This window comes from Urocampus carinirostris, chromosome 7, assembly GCF_059441175.1.
Source record: "Urocampus carinirostris isolate Australia breed hairy pipefish chromosome 7, RoL_Ucar_1.0, whole genome shotgun sequence".
In the NCBI taxonomy this organism is placed as follows: domain Eukaryota; kingdom Metazoa; phylum Chordata; class Actinopteri; order Syngnathiformes; family Syngnathidae; genus Urocampus; species Urocampus carinirostris.
The window spans coordinates 245,421-261,894 of NC_142355.1; the positions used below are offsets into that span (position 1 = coordinate 245,421).

General features: G+C 50.0%; 3 protein-coding genes and 1 long non-coding RNA gene across 4 annotated transcripts in view; 3 read left to right on the forward strand and 1 right to left on the reverse strand.

Moving 5' to 3' along the window:
• LOC148362024 (CUGBP Elav-like family member 2) overlaps window positions 1-125 on the forward strand; it is a 35,894-nt gene extending 35,769 nt beyond the window's left edge. Inside the window, exon 14 of the mRNA XM_088339434.1 lies at window positions 1-125. The gene's annotated coding sequence lies outside the window, so the exon portion shown is untranslated.
• Window positions 15-12,671, forward strand: dhtkd1 (dehydrogenase E1 and transketolase domain containing 1). The gene is made up of 17 exons (XM_088339429.1): window positions 15-388; window positions 1,944-2,096; window positions 2,170-2,381; window positions 2,450-2,644; window positions 2,717-2,986; window positions 3,041-3,212; window positions 3,284-3,482; window positions 4,103-4,415; window positions 5,729-5,813; window positions 5,875-6,014; window positions 6,071-6,221; window positions 6,275-6,381; window positions 8,281-8,445; window positions 8,508-8,590; window positions 8,672-8,835; window positions 12,018-12,103; window positions 12,187-12,671. Exons 1-17 carry the CDS (start codon window positions 58-60, stop codon window positions 12,286-12,288), a joined length of 2,928 nt encoding a protein of 975 aa, XP_088195555.1. The 5' UTR covers window positions 15-57; the 3' UTR covers window positions 12,289-12,671.
• LOC148362026 (uncharacterized) lies at window positions 6,498-14,724 on the reverse strand. The gene is made up of 3 exons (XR_015850840.1): window positions 14,325-14,724; window positions 14,082-14,217; window positions 6,498-8,583 (listed from the first exon to the last, which is right to left on the reverse strand). It is a non-coding gene; the product is annotated as an uncharacterized LOC148362026 (long non-coding RNA).
• The window catches only part of camk1db (calcium/calmodulin-dependent protein kinase 1Db), a 26,035-nt gene continuing 23,373 nt past the window's right edge, over window positions 13,813-16,474 (forward strand). Inside the window, exons 1-2 of the mRNA XM_088339440.1 lie at window positions 13,813-14,339; window positions 14,430-14,520. Of these exons, the coding sequence (XP_088195566.1) occupies window positions 14,432-14,520 (89 nt within the window). The 5' untranslated portion in view covers window positions 13,813-14,339; window positions 14,430-14,431. The remainder of the gene's footprint in view (window positions 14,340-14,429; window positions 14,521-16,474) is intronic.

The window sequence follows — 16,474 nt, forward strand, 5'->3', positions numbered from 1 at the left end:
TTTTCTGCACGAGGTATTAACGTGGAGGTGAATCGGAAACGTGTTCCCCGCCAGCCAATGAGGTTCGAGTTGGTGTCCTGGGCCAATCATCTTCGAGCTATCGTCTCCTCCCACCGCGAACGACACCGGACAAAATGGCGGAAGCCCTCCTCGCGTAGCTTTCCCCAGCATACACCTCGTTTTTTCTCTTTTATTCTTTCATTTGAATTTGGAATCATGTCCGCTGCACTTTTCCTGACGACGTCCGCACGGAGACTCGGCCTTGACGGCTTCCGCCGTGCCGCTGGCCGCCGGTATCACACCGACAGAGGCATTTACGGATACCGGCCAACGGGCGAGCCGGCGGAGGACGAATTAATCGGCGACCGCATCGCACGCTTGAATCAAGGTCAGCCTCCGCTCCGGACTATTTTATCCACAACCGTTGAGTGACGTCATAGTACTTACCCACATCTCATCTTACGTCATAAATGACCTATCGATTACGTTTTTGCTTCCATCTGAGGCAAGTTCTTCATTTTTGTGACGCCAAGTTCACTTTGCAAAATTTAAAGGCAGAAAGTTTTCTTATTTTAAATGGACAGCGCCTTCTAGTGGTACAATAAAAACTTTCATTCAGTAAAAAAAAATGAATTTAATAATAGGTAAAAATACATGTACTATCATACCAATGTTACTTTTTATAAATATTCGTAGGTTGATACATTTGTATTAATTTACATAGCAGAATCCATACCCAGTAATTGCCGCCATTTGTCAGGCATCTTGCTGCTATGTTGTGCACATTTATCTGAAAACCAGTGCCGAGATTATACAGTGCCCTCTGGTGGTCAAATAGGACATCATAATACCTCAGCCGTTTACTGTTTTATGTCCAATTCCAAAGGATTCGGATTTACAAGTAGAGTTTAGCCCCGGGATACGACATGAATCCGTGCTGAGGTGGGGATCGCAAGGTGAAATGGCTGTATCGTGGGAAAAAACAAATAGTATATAGTAAGTTCTACTTATGTAGGATTTAACAATATAAAGGAAATATGAAATTTCATATATCTGCTGATTGACTCGAGCTGGTACAGTGGAATAGTGGGTGGATGCAGAGCTAGAGGAGACCGCTTCAAATGAAAAGCGTTATAAAACTTGCGAGGAATGCCCTTTAAAGATTTACTTGCTTTAATTGTGTCTTTTTTTAACTCATCTCAATTGTTGAGCGGTTTCAGCCATGCAACTTAACCAGGGTAGGGATTGGTGTGCTTCCTTTATATTTCTTGATCGTACCAAGTTTTGTTTTTCAGCTTCTCTTTAAAATGGCGGCAAGCCTTGGGTGCCATAGCCAATAGAGTACCAAAAATTCAGTACCACGCCCATGCAATTTTGAACTAAATAAAAAAAAGAAAAGAAAATAATGAAATGAAATGAAATGAAATGATCTGCATTTAAATAGCGCTTTTCAAGTCAATGACTTCCCAAAGCGCTTTACATTGTGCTTCACATTTCCCAATAGCGGCCGTGATCTGTGCAGCCATGTAAGGCTGCTAACCTGCTTATTGGGGGTATTGGGGGTTCAGTGTCTTACCCAAGGACACTTCGGCATGTAACACGGATAAGCCGGGATTCGAACTGGGATCCCTTAATCCTAAAACGATCGCTCTACCTCCTGAGCTACTGCCGCCCCAAAATAACTGCATTTCACAATGCTGTGATGCGAACTATTAGCATACCGTGATTTAAAAGGACGCCCAATAGCAGACGCCATATGCATAGACACGGGCCACGCAAAATACTATGTTGTCGATGCGGTATCGTGTGGAAAACGCCATCAAATATTTGATTCCACGCTGTAAGGCAAAAACATCATGAGGCGGGCATGCCGTATCCCGGGGTTCGACCGTACGACGTGTATTATTTTCATTGGCACGCGTGAGACGCTCTTCTGATTTTAGATCACGGCCTCGCCCGTCTGGTGGAGGCGTACCGAGCGCACGGACACAAGCTGGCCAAAATCAACCCGCTCCTGCCGCAAAAGCCCGTGACGGAGCACGTTCCCGAGATCGGCGCGATCGCCGACGTCCTCGCAGGACGGCTCGACACTTCAGGTCCGGCGCACTAAATCCCGGGAGCGCTATCCCATCCCCGACCGACGGTTAAAGGGTCTCTGCGTTTGCGTAGGTCTGCCTCACCTGGGCAAGACGGAGGCCTCGGCGGAGGAGGTCCGGGCCTACCTGGAGAGGGTCTACTGCGGCCGCCTGTCGGTGGAGACCGGCCAGCTGCGCGGCGCAGAGGAGAGGGAATGGATGGCCGACCGCTTCGAGGAGCTCAAGGCCGCCCGATTTTCCCCGGAAGAGAGGAGAGCCCTCGCCAAGCTCATGCTGGAGTCGCAGGTCCGCCCGAGGGGCTCGCTCCGGGGCGAGGGAGCCCAAATTGAAGCGCTTTGCTGTTTTGGCCGCAGGAATTGGACCGCTTCCTGGCCACCAAATTCTCCACGGTCAAACGCTACGGCGGAGAAGGAGCGGAGAGCGCCATGGCCTTCTTCCTGGAACTCTTCCGGAGCTCCGCCCTCGCCGGCGTCACGGACGTGGTGGTGGGAATGCCGCACCGGGGACGACTCAACCTTCTCGCGGGGCTGCTACGGCTCCCGCCGGAGGTAAACGGGGGGGAAGCGGATGGTCGGTGGCGTCCGAGCCGCGGGTTGAAGGTCTTCCTGCGTGTCCGCTAGCTGATGTTCCGCAAGATGCGGGGCCTGAGCGAGTTCCCGGACGCCTCGCCCGCCATCGGGGACGTCCTGTCGCACCTGACGTCTTCGGTGGAGCTGGAGCAGGAATCGGGACGGCGGCTCCGCGTCACCCTGCTGCCCAACCCCTCCCACCTGGAGGCGGTCAACCCCGTGGCCCAGGGCAAGACGCGGGCCAGGCAGCGGCTCTGCCGAGAGGGCGACTACTCGGCCGAAGAGGGCGCCAGGCCGGGCGACCGGGTGGTCTGTTTGCAGGTGGGTCTCCGTCATCGGACCCCGGAAGGACGCGACTCATACGCCCCGTCCTAGGTCCACGGCGACGGCTCCTTCCCCGGCCAGGGGATCGTCCCGGAAACCTTGACGCTGTGCGACCTCCCTCACTACCGGGTCGGCGGGAGCGTTCACCTGATCGTCAATAACCAAGTGGGGTACACCACGCCGTCCGACAGGGGGAGGTCCTCTCTCTACTGCAGCGACGTCGGTTCGTAAATCGCGATGAAACGCGGCTGCCGAATAACGGCGCCTCCTTAAGTTGCCGTCCGGTCGCCTCAGGCAAGATGGTGAACTGCGCCGCGATCCACGTGAACGGAGACGACGCGGAAGAAGTGGTCCGGGCCGCCCGCCTGGCCGCCGAGTACCGGCACCGCTTCAGGAAGGACGTCATCGTGGACTTGGTCTGCTATCGGCGATGGGGCCACAACGAACTGGACGAGCCTTCTTTCACCAACCCGGCCATGTACAAGATTATCCGGTCAGTCGGGGTCGAGGCCCCCCCCCCCCCCCCCCCCCCCCCGCGGGGTCGTCTGCGATTCGGGCGAGGTCGGGCCGAAGGGAAGTTTCCGCAAAAGCGTTCCGCTCTTCTTAAAGGGACGGCCTTTCAGATTTGTCCAACGGACGTCCCCGCGCTTTGTAGCGTAGCCCAAAAGAGAGTCGAGGGAAGACGACGAGCGACGGAGACTGAAAGGGAGCAAAAATCGCACAGCCTTTCTCGAAAAAGACAAAAGGAGGATAAAAAAATAGGGAAGGAGAATAAAAGGGAAAACGTAAATCAAAAAGTAGGGGAAGAAAAATCCAAACTTTTTTATCGTTTCTTTTACACTTGACATTTTTTTTTTCAAAAGTTGTAAGGTTTCGCTCACTTTGAGTCTCCGTATTTCGTCTCCTTCGGTCGAGCGTCGGGCGCTCGTTTTCGGCGGCCTGACAGAACGCGGCGACGTCGAGTCGTTACGCCGCTCCCTTCAGGAAACGTGGTTTTTGTTGTGCCTTAGATCAGAAAAACACTGTCCCTTTAACTCTTATATCGAGGCAGGGGCCTCGAAGCATCGTCCCGGGGGCTCGGAGTTTGAGACCCCTTCCCTTGGACCTTTTCAGTTCCCGAAAGAGCGTCCCCGACGCCTACTCGGACCTGCTGATCTCCGAGGGCGTCCTGACGGAGGACGAGCGGCGGCGGATCAAGAGCGAGTACTACGGGGCGCTCAACGACAAGCTGGCCGAGGTGAGCGCTTACAGCCCGTCGCCTAGCAACCTGCGGGGGCGCTGGCAAAACCTGGAGGAGCCCCAAGACCGGGTCACGTCCTGGGACACCGGCGTCCCCGTCCCGCTGCTGCGCTACGTGGGCGCCAAGTCGGTGGACGTACCCTCGCGCATACGCGTGCACGACCACCTCATCAAGACGCACGCTCAGGTACGGAGATTCCGACGCCACCGGGGGGGGGGTCGGGAACCCGCGGCTCGCGGGTCACCCTAGGGCCCGGAGGATACGTTCGACGGCCGCACCTTTCTTTGTGACGTCCCCGAATCGGTAGACAGGATGCCGATTTCTTGAAGCCGAGTCCACACGAGGGTACTTTTACGACTATAGTTTACAGTCGGGGTGTCGCACCGACTTACCCCGCTCTGGGTTGTCGGTCCCCGAGTCATCCTTTCAACGGAACCTCATCAAACTAAATTCCAACAAGTCGACCTTAAATAGGTGAAAACGCCAGTAAACCACTCACAGAAATGACATTGACTGAGCTGTAGAGGTGGGCGCAAAGCTCTGCACACAGCGAAAATCACTCCCTTCATTCTCTCGCAATTGCCTTCTCCTTTGCGGTATTTTGGGACATTTTTACAAAAGAAATCTGCTCGCACCTTGTTTTGAAGCCATTAATGAGGACGAAATGACATTTAAAACAAGCTTAACACGAAAGTATTTTATACATTTGACTATTTTATACCATGGAATACGAGTGACATTGATTGAGTTTAATGCAAGATATTCACTGACTGGGCTGTAGTTCAATGACAGGTCACGCTGCTCCAAATGCAGAATATTTTGACCAGGGAATTTTGATAACAGGACTCTGACGGAGGACGGCAGGCGATGTTTTGAGAACAAGATGACTTAGAAACGCTCGGTGTCGTTTTAAGTTTTCCAGACATCGCGACGAGGTGGCGGAGCCCACGTTGGGCTTCCTTGGGACACCCATGGGAGGAGCCGGCACACCATCTTGCGGGGAGATGTGGGCCTCTAAGGAGAGAGCTCAAGGATTTCAGAAAAAGGTTTCACAGAGACTCCAGCGTCACTAATTCAGCCATTTTCGATGGAGTACACGGAGTTAAATTGCTAATGAAATGAAATCTGCCCCCGTGCGGAAATGTCGGCTTCCTGATCATTTTTCCCTCGAGAAACGAGCGCGCATACATTTTTGGGTGAATGTAGGTAGTGTTTGCTTAACGGAGTCAGATAACTCATTGGTCAACGCTACATTTTGAGATTTCATTCCCAACAACACTCTTGGGTAAATGGGGGGAGGAACAAACTTGAAGTGGTATATTATAAATATAGGACACTGGCTCTGGCATTATTATTATTATTATTTCATCGTGCAATAAAATGCACTCGGGCCTTAGCTTAGCTCATCGGCCGGAAAAGGTTCCCGCTCCCCCCCGAGCTAAACCGCGTCCCTCCGAACACGGTTTAGGAATCACTGAGCTCTTCTCCCGTGCGCTCAGGCCCGGTTACAAAAGCTGGAAGAGGGTTCCAAAGTGGACTGGTCCACCGCCGAGGCTCTGGCTTTCGGCTCTCTCCTCTGCCAAGGTGGGTTTCCCGTCCGTCGCCCGGTCCCGTTGATCCCATTGCCCGGCGCGGATCCTTCCAGGTTTCGACGTCCGCATCAGCGGGCAGGACGTGGGGCGCGGCACCTTCAGTCAGCGCCACGCCACCGTGGTGTGCCAGGACACGGACGAAGCCTTCGTTCCCCTCAACGCCATCGCCCCCGAGCAGACGGGATTCCTGGAGGTACGAAAGCGTCGCCGCCGCCTCGGACGCTCCCTTGACCGCCGGCTGTCGGGCAGGTCTGCAACAGCCCGCTGTCGGAGGAGGCCGTCCTGGGGTTCGAGTACGGCGTGAGCGTGACCCGGCCCGACCTCTTGCCCGTCTGGGAAGCTCAGTTCGGAGACTTCTTCAACGGCGCCCAGATCGTCTTCGACGCCTTCATCTCCGGAGGTAGGCGGGAGACGGGAGCCGGGTCGCCGGAGGTCCTAAAAGGTCTTTTTCAGGCGAGGCCAAGTGGCTCCTCCAGTGCGGGATGGTCGTCCTCCTGCCTCACGGCTACGACGGAGCCGGACCCGAACACTCTTCCTGTCGCTTGGAGCGCTTTCTGCAGGTGAAACCCCATGGCCCAAATCTTTGGAAGAGGATCCCTAGACCTCCAAAAGGGACAGCTTTTCAGTCCATTAACTAGATCAGGGGTCAGCAACCTTTCGGGTGCGGAGTGCCACTTTCAAATGTCCTTGTAAATCAGTCCGCCACACTAAGATTAATGACTCCCACATGAATTTTTTTATTATCCAACAGAGCGGTCATTTGAGACCGGTCTGAATATAAAACATGGATATACGTTGAAATCGTATAACTGACCAATTTATTTTCATCAACAAACTAAAAAATGAATGTGAGCAACATGTGGAAAATAGTGTAGACATCCATGTTATTTATCAAAACTTGAAACACACACACACACACCTTTAATATATTCACCATCATAAATGGTTTTCCGTGCTTTGTCGTGCAGTGGGCAATGTGATAGCTTGCTTCAGTGGTGGTGCTTTAGCGGTGACAAAGGTTTTCAGGGTCTGCGTTTGTTTGCCGTACCTGGACACAGCGCGTTTTAATGTCTCCGCCATGTCGGACTCGCCCTTGAATTCGTGTTCACGTTTCGTCTCGTAACGACGTTTAACACCTGACGTGCGAAGTGCAACGCTCGAGGCGTCGTGCACAAACGGCACGGTCATTTTTTGCACAAAGCGTCACTCCGTGCTGTCTGATAAGAATGAGATTTTTTTCGCCGGAGGAGCTGTTGTGATTCGTAGATTTATCGCGCGCCGGCGTTTCTGTGCGTGGGTTAAAACACGGATTTTTCCTCCTTTTGCGAGGCGCGGCGCAGACATACGAGAAACAGAAGAGGAGTTGCTCTACCGTCAAGCCTCTAAATAACACGGCGCGCAATTGAAAACGTCTCAATTCACCTAAAAACGCGCATTAAAAAAAAAAATCATTATTATTTGCCGTGCGCTTGCTTGCCACCGGTTAACTTCTCACGTGCCACCGCTGGCATGCGTTCCATAGGTTGCCGACCCCTGAACTAGACGCTCTCAACTCCGAGAGCTACTCGGAAAAAACTCTACCGACGCATCAAGTTTTTGAAGAAAAATCAAGGCGTCATTCAAATAGTTGAGCACATTTCCAGTAGACCCTGAGATCTGACATAAATCCATACTGAAGTGGAGACTGCAAAGTGAAATGAGCATATGGCGGCGAACAGAAAGCTATACTAATTAGCTAATGCGCGCGGTATCCTCGATCAAAAACAAAAGAAATCAAACGTGTGTAATAAACGTACGGACCATTTAATATCATCATAAATAAACGCGTGCAAAGGGGAATTCGATTCGATGTGACACGACTCGGGTCGGTCGAGTGAAGTAGCGGGTGGATGCCGGGTGGGAGGGGGAGGATACGGCTACAGCAAACGACAAAATAAAACGGATTCGAAAACTTTTATTTGCAAAGATCGTCTCGCCTTTAGATGACTCGCTTCTTAGAAATAATTGTCCCGACGGTCGATCGACGATGGCCAAATTCCTTAGCCGGAGTGAAGATGCGCGTACCTTCTTCGTATTGGCCGTTTCAACGGCGATCGCGTTTTCGCCTCTTCCTTTAGCATCATCGAAAGCCTCGGGCCCCGGGGCCAGTAAACACGAGATGGAAAAATACAATATATGTCAATACAAAGTATATGAAAGTCTGAAATGCGGAGAAAGGCGTGACGAGAGGTCGTTCAGTTAACAGCAAATCGGCACTTTCGCGATACCGTGACACGAGCCAATAGCAGACGAGCATCTGAGGTACGTCACTTGTCGTACGCTTTCGGGAAACCGTCCGTCGTCGATAGCGTATCGTGGGGGAAGAGGCCCTAAAGCGGGGTCAGAATCCAAGAAATGCCGGGGGGTCCCGACCCGCTGTCCTCGGAGGTTGACCGAGGTAGGACGCTATTTGGTTTCAGATGTGCGACAGTAAGGAGGAAGGCGTGGACGGGGACACGGTCAACATGGCGGTGGTCAACCCCACCACCGCCGCCCAGTACTTCCACTTGCTCCGCCGGCAGATGATCCGCAATTTCCGCAAGCCCCTCATCGTGGCGGGACCCAAGACCTTGCTCCGCTTTTCCGTGAGTCTCCGCTTCCGAGTTTGCGTGGGAACGGATGGAAAGATGTGGCCGTTTTTCCAAAGGGGGCGGCGTCCGGCTTGGCGGAAATGGCGCCGGGGACGTCCTTCAAACCCGTGTTGGGGGATGCGTCCGTCTCACCTGAAAAGTAGGAAAGCCCCCGTGAAATGTTGCATGCCGACGTCGAGTCACTCTCGCTTGTCTGCTTGGTTTTTGTCATTGCTCCCAGCGTCCAGCGGGTGGTGCTGTGCTCGGGAAAGCACTACTACGCCTTGCTGAAGCAGAGGGAGAGCGCTGGCCGGCAGGACTCTGCGCTCGTCCGCTTGGAGGAGCTGTGTCCTTTCCCGTTGCAGGCGCTCCAGACGGAACTCCGCAAGTATCCCGATGCAAAAGGTGCCCGGCCCGCCATCACCAGACATCTCTCGCTTTTTTGCAGTGAACGGTCAACCGTCATTCCCGACCGAGAGTACCACAAATAACGACACGTCGCGGCGGTCGGTTTTACTGTCACGATGTCAAATGAAAACAAAATCGGGGGACGTTTGTCAAAAGCGCACGCGGAGCCCCCACCGGCTTCTACTCTAAAGCCAGCGGCCCTTACCGTCGGCTCTCTCTGACCACAACGGAGGGTGCAATGAAGACCGTTCCGTTCGAAATCTGCAAAGAGCGAGGTATCCGGGGGTCTCCGTGAATAGGTGTGACGTACGAGAGAGGTGCTGCCAAACTTGAACGCTTGAACTCCCCCCAAAAAATTGTAGACCAAAAGCACAACGTAGCAGCAAAATCCCAGACAGACATGGCGGCGACCACTATGGAAAAGAAAAAGAAAATTCTCCACCTAATATTTCGAATATAAGAATAAACCGTGTTATCATCGTTCATGTCATTAAATCAACCGAATAAAAGTTTTTTTGTACCACGAGGAGGCACTCAATATTACACACTGTTCCTTGAAACTTTTGAGTGAACGTCGATTGAAAGCTTTTACTTTGAAAGCACTCGCAGAGACCAATGAAAGCTTTTAACTCCAGAGATCAATTCCCTTTGAAGTTTATATTTTCAAATCTTTAACTTTTGAGGTTTGTCTAGATTTAAAGCTTTAACTTTCACGGCACTTATACAGTCTATAGCAGTTAACGTTGAAAACCTAAACTCTGAGTTAAAGCTTTAACTCCAACGGTTGAGCTTGACAAAACATAACTTAAGCTCTGACTTTTGAGTTCAAGTATAAAGCCTGACTTCAAGCTTTACACCAAAATGTTCATTTCAACAAAACTCGTCGCTTTTAAACTTCAACTTTTGAGTTAAAGCAAGCTTGACAAAATGTAGATTTTGAATTTGGAGTTAGGTAACGGCGCTCAAACGGTCCGACATTTGAAGCTTAAAACTAGGGGTAGGGTACGTAAGTTCAAAGCCTTCTACTCGCTGATGCCATCTTCTGGCTGAAATCTTCATGGCGGCCGCTCCTTTGATTGCACGTTCACGTATGTGGAATTCTTAGATGCGCTCAAATCAACCTCATCTTTTGGCGGGTTCGGGTCGGCATTTGGACCGGATTCGAAACCGTATTTTTCTTATTTTGACCGTTTTCGTCTTACGATTAAAAAAAAACCGCGAGTGCGCACAAGGACTGCAACCCCCACCCGCCTCCTTTCCTCTAGCCTAATGCGCTCTGTGGCCGAAACACCGATGATAAAAGTAAGATGAAAGCAGATTGGCACCGTGGAAAAAAAAATAGATATAAAGGCTCTTTGAACTTGTTGTCACATACATATTTAATTTAAGGACACTTTTGGAGCATTTTTTAAACGTCAACTTTAACCACATCGAAATAGAGACTAGCGATAAAAGCTTTAGCTCCGGACATAAGTCGGCTTCAAACGTCATAACACGAAAGCTTTAACTTTTGAGTTGGAGCGGGCTTTTATCCTAAACTTCCGCAGCACTTAAATAGAGTTCAAAAGCTTCAACCAAAAGTAACAGCACTTTATCCACGCTCTTTCAAAGTTCTGAGTTCAAATTTGGAGTGGATGTTGCTTTAAAGCTTTTAACTTTGGCTGCCCTGAAATCCGGGAAATTTCAAGCTTTAACTCTGAGCTCAACGCTTAAGCCAGCTAACGCTCGCAACTTAAAAGAAAGAATCCATCCTCGACGGGACCGAGAGACACGATACAAAAGGTTCTCGCGAGTTTTTTAATCGCTCGTGTTGCTTACCTTTCGCTGAAACCATAACAATTTTTTTTGGGAGTTATTAAAGAAATAAGACGATGGGATGTTTAGACGCATTCTTAGGGATGGGCAGGGCATCCGTACGATGCGGCAGGGGTAAACCGGCGTAAGCTGTCGTGCCCTGCTGGTAAACAGTAGAGTGCGTCGTGTCACCCTGAGCGAGTGACACGGCCGCTTTCATCTGGAGAGACCAAAGCGTGACCGACTCGGGTGCCGAGGTGCTTCACTACTTGGGTGTTTGGGCATTTGGCTTGGCCACGGTCCCCCCCAAATTTTTGTGTGTTTTTGTTACTTTTTCCCTTTTTAATTTTCTTTATTTTTGAACGCGTTTGTCTTGCTGTAGGTTACCCCTCTCGAGGGATACGAGCAGGGGAAATAGAGAAATGGATAGATATTAAAGAAAGACGGCAGCGGGACGTTAGACTTACAATCTGCTCCGGCTTACGATTGAACTTATTTTAGTGACGGCTTATTTGATATCTTTTTTTTCAACACTTGACTTCCGACTGAGATTTGAAATGCTGCTTTTTCCAAACTCTAACCCTAACCCTCAAAATATTCCAAGCGCGGCGGTGCACTCTCAAAAGATTTGATTTTTGAGACGGAAGGATCTCCCAACTATAAGGCCTTTGATATTAAACTACAGTAAGAGAAAGGCTTGCATTGAAAACAGAATCACAGAACACGCATCCCCGGTTTGATTTCAAAGTCGTTTCAAAAGATTTTCTCTCAAGTCTGTCTTCAAAAGTTAGCGTCGGTGTTCCGGCCACAGAGCGCGTGAATTAGGCTCGGGGAAAGGAAGCGGGTGGGGTTTGGAGAATAAATCCTCCTCGCATAGGTTTGAGGCGTTTATAAAGCCCAAAGGAGTTCAAATAGCTTTTATATCTTTTTTGCCCACCGTGCCTCTCTGCTTTTATCTTACTTTGAGCCTGGCTGTTTCAGCCACCAAGCGCATGACGCTAGGAGGAGTGCGATTTTCTTTTATTCCAGGATGAAAATGGTGAAAATAAGAGAAGGACCGTTCTATACAGTCCAAATGCCGACCCAAACCCCAAAAAGATGGGAAAGGAAGAGTTTATTCGAGCGCGTCTCAGAGAGCCGTTCGAGCGGCCGGACAGAGGCTATCGTGAAGATTTCGTTTGGAAGTAGAATATGTTGAAGTTACATCCACAGCCTTTTTTATGTATCTCTGGTAAGGCGCATCCGATGAAAAGGCGCATTTTTTTTTTTGGGGTGCGCCTATTTTGAATGAAATGGTCAGACTATCGATCCACCGGATCGTCGTACCTTTACGAAGGAGAGACTCGGGTTTCGGCGATCATTTGCAAAGCAATCTGCGTTTACAGAGTTCATCTGGAGTCAGGAGGAACCCCGGAACATGGGCCCCTGGTCCTTTGTGGCCCCGAGGTTCGAGAAACAGTTGGGCCGCAAGGTGAGCCCGGCTTCCGAGTCGGAAAAGGTTTTGCGAAGCCTCCCCTCCTCCTCCTGGTCATTTTTTGCGTTTGGCCCTTTCAGCTCCGCGTGGCGAGCCGACCTCCCTTGCCGGCCCCCGCCGTGGGCATCGGCGCCCTCCACCATCGACAGCAAGAGGCCCTCCTCCGAGCCACCTTCTCTTAAGGACGAAGGACCTCCGTTTCCCCGTGAACCTCCGCGCCGTTTTCGTGCGATGCGAGCCGAGGCCTTCGAGACGACCTTTCCGATCCTATCGAGGGATTTCCGAGGACTCCGTCCTACGAAACGGGTTCGGTGTGGAAACGGTGCCGTCGGATCTCGAACGATATTCCGATCGGGTTGATGTAGCTAGAGTGGCGGTGAAGAGGGACCTTTGCGGTTTAATCATCAAACGGGAAACCTTTCGGGTAGGGTATTTCATGAATACGTTACTGATATCAAAAGGAAAAAAATGATCTGCGGATTGTAAAACACGGAGTTGTGTAACATATCGGGAAACTTGTTTTGACTCGTGTACATTTTGGGGAATAAATCTATTTTGGTGCTTCCGACGCTCCTTTTCTTTCCGAGTTAGAATACAGACACTTGTTGGACATTTGCGTTTCGATCAAGAGATCTTTTTTTAAATTTGAGCTAAAGCTCAAATGAAGTCAGTATATACTTGTGTTTTGACCTTTTCATTCATAGCAAGACCATATGAATATTGTCTATTGAAATGAAATGATCTGAAATGATCTGCATTTCTATAGCGCTTTTCAAGTCAGTGACTTCCCAAAGCGCTTTACATTGTGCTTCACATTTCCCAATAGCGGCCGTGATCTGTGCAGCCATGTAAGGCGCTAACCTGCTTATTGGGGGTATTGGGGGTTCAGTGTCGTTTTCAACGTCCAAAAGACATCTGGTGCAAAAGGTTCTCGTTTTGTGAGTTCCAATCAAGATTTCATTTTATGTCATGTTCTAGCCACATTTTATGTCGATTATTTGTAAATCCATTTCTGTGGGATTTTTGAAATCTGGCCGATAAGGCCCGTTCTTGATTCTGCCGAGCGACAGGTGGACATTTTTTGGGACAATTTCCAAATGTAGACGTCCAAAAGGAGTATGGTGCCACAGAGGTAGGTTGTTTTGTCTGTTTGAATAAAGATTTTGTTTCATTAAGAGTCTGTCCACATTTATTGTACACTATTTGTATGTTTAGTCGGTTCGTATTTTTGGATTGATGGTCAGGGCAGAGCGGCACGTCGGCGGCACAGTCCTGAGGTTCTAGGATCGAATCCAGCGTCCCTGTGCGGAGTTTGCATGTTCTCCCCACATTCCAAAATCATGCATGTCAGGCGAATTGGCCGGTTCAAATTGTCCCTAGGTGGGAATGAGCCAGTGAGTTGTCTGGCAAGCAGTTGAGGGTGTCCCCTGCCCACTGCCCGAAATTAGCCGGGATAGGCTCCGGCACCCCCGCAATCCTATTGGGGATAAGCGGTGCAGATAATAGATGGACGGTTAAGAGCAGTCGCGAGGTGCCCAATCGGAATTCTACCTCGCAAAAAGTGGACATTTTTCTAGGCTAAGTCAACGAAAGACGCCCTGTGTTGGAGCTCTACAATGTTTGTCCTTTCATATCATTTATATCATACACCGAAAAGCCATTTTTCGAAGGTCATTTCCCTTGCGTTTCATTTTTTAAAGCTCGAGTCCGTCGTCGTGACTCTCGGCAAATTCTGCCCAGAAACAAGCGGACATTCTTTAGACTCAAATCATTTTCGACGTCCGGTGTCGAAGAGCTTCGCCGTTTTGACAGTTCGACTCAAGATATGATTGAATTCCATGGCCGGACCCAATATTAAGTACACTATTTTAAAGTTGATTCTGGTCATATTGGATTTGACGCGGAAGGCGCAATTCTGCCCAGCAACAGGTGGACATGTGAAGAGCATTCGAGGATCCAGGAGGACTTTTTCAACCTGTTTATTTGGTGCAATGCGAAGACTCGAGACGGGGGGAAGCCCTCCTCCGCCCTTTTTTTAACCTCCTCTTCGTCGTCGTCGTGGTCGCCGCCGCCGGCGTCTTCCCACCTTCTGCCGCATCACCGCCACCGGCCTGGGGAGGAGACACGAGAACCAGAGGAGGAGGAGGAGGAGGAGGAGGAGGACAGGCGTCACCAAGAGGATTATTAAGTCACTAACGAGCTCGCCAACGCTCCTCACCTTATCTCTTGCTAGGTTAGCTTCTCCTCCTTCGTCTTTCTTCCCGCCCCCGCCGCTCTATTCTTTTTTTGAATTGAGCTTTTTTCTCCTTCCCTTCGTGACGAGACATGGCGAAAGAGAACGGCGAGTCCGGCTCGTGGAAGAAACACGTCGACGACATCAAGAGCGTCTTCGACTTTAAAGAAGTGCTCGGAACGTGAGTTAGCATCCATTCGTCCATTTTTTTTCAAAGCGGGAAAGTTGTGGGGTGGGGGGCGCCGGGGGGGCGGCGGTGGGTCATGTACACCTTTTTGACTGACAGCTTTTGAAATGGAGTGATCACGTGACTGGGCAGCGAAGTTCAGAAAAATACGACGTCGTGACGTCACTTCTACTACACGACGACCGCATTTTCCGGAGTATAAGTCGCACCCGCCTCAAAAATGCATCACCGATAAGGAAAAACGCTCATACGGCGGTACCGTACCTGTCAAGCTGTACGTTTTTGCCGTACAAAGTAAGTTTTTATGCATTTTAAGACGAGTACGACGTACGAGAAATTCTGTACGGAAAAAACGCAAATTTGTCAATGACGGGCACCGTCCGGTATACACCGACGATCACCAAACGGCAAATCGATCGCGTCGAAGGAATTCGCCGCAGAAGCTTCTATCTCGGTATCGGGTTTTTTTGTGGCAAACGAAGCGAGCGCTTTGATGCTACTGTGCGCATGCGTCTGCCGCCTGGGGATTTCCCATCACGCATCATTCCGAAAAAATAAGTACGGTGTAAGCTTATTTTGTATTTCGTACGGGAAAATACAACAGTTTGTACGGGCATGGAGCCGTGGAGCGCGACAGGTATGCGGTACCTCTCCTTACGAATTTGATTCATTCTGAGAGTCGCTTCGTAACCTGAAGACTTCGTAAGTAGCGAGGCATTTCCAATGGAACTGCGCTGATCCGTTCTAAGCCCGGCAGTATATTTTTGAAACAAATGATAAAAGACTACCGGAACACGAAACAAATACATTTTACAGTTAGATTAAAGCGCAATAAACGTAAAACGAGAGGCACGTCACGTAAAAAAAACAGAACAAAGGAAATATTACGAATATTCATTGACATTTTTTGCCTCGCACTTTTTGAAAAACGGATCCAATGACGTATGCTTTTTACATGGGAAATGCGCGTGACAGACATCCTAATGAGTCCTACTTGTCAAGACTTTTTCCTGGGTGATTCCACAAATTGCTACAATGTCTTTAATTCGGGTCGATCTGCAATTGTCTGTGTAGCTCTTTGAGACTCTGTGATTAAGGGTGTCACAAATAAACAGGACTTGACTTGAGGTTCTGAGTTTTCCCTTGCCCTCATGTAGGTTTTAGATCAGGGGAGGGTGTCATACTAGTCTGTAGTTTGCAATAGTCTTTGATCTGTCCAGCCCTTTGAGACTCTTTGTGATGAAGGGCCAAACAAAAAAACAGGACTTGACTCGACTCTGGCTCATTTTTGAACCCGACGCGGCCCTGGTATGAAAACCTTTGCGCGTCGGATAGCCAATTCACCTGAAGGCCATCGCGATTTCCCCGAAGATTTCTCTTACGCGCCAAGAGTATGGGGCGGCGGCGAAAAACAGCGACGAATCATCGGAACGCTCGCCGGTCAGAACAAATCCGCCCGGGCCTTTTTTTGGAGTAGTACACCTCGAGCGCCATCCGTTGATTCGGCTGGTCGACTTTCACTTTTTCTCCTCTTTGATGTCCTCCATTTTGGGCCAAAATACAAAAGAATCTGAATTCTTACGGGCCAGATTTCTTGCGAAACGCTTTCGTGAGCGTTCCGGGCCGGTCGTCGACCGTCTCGCTCGGTAAAGACGCCGATGTCGTCCGCCATATCGAAACCTTTCGTCTCATTGAATCTTGTCGTGAGAGGCGGCGAAACGGTCTTTTGCCTTTCGAGGCGCTTGACTTTTATCACGGAAAGCAGGGTTGCCCGACCGGAGTAAAACGCATGGATGATTCCCAACTGACAAGAGAAAGAATTCTTTTTCAAACCGAGTCATCCTTTATCCAGTCAGTATCCTTATACAAGGCAGACGAGCGAGTCCATTTGAGCCCAATTTCTGCTCATTACAATATAGTCATGTGCGCTTTTTTTCTAAAGGTTTCT

Coding starts and splice junctions, on each gene's coding strand:
- dhtkd1 (XM_088339429.1), top strand. CDS start 58: ATGAGGTTCGAGTTGGTGTCCTGGGCCAATCATCTTCGAGCTATCGTC. Junction 6,382..8,280: donor GCTTGGAGCGCTTTCTGCAG/GTGAAACCCCAT, acceptor ATTTGGTTTCAG/ATGTGCGACAGTAAGGAGGA. Junction 8,836..12,017: donor CAAGTATCCCGATGCAAAAG/GTGCCCGGCCCG, acceptor CTGCGTTTACAG/AGTTCATCTGGAGTCAGGAG.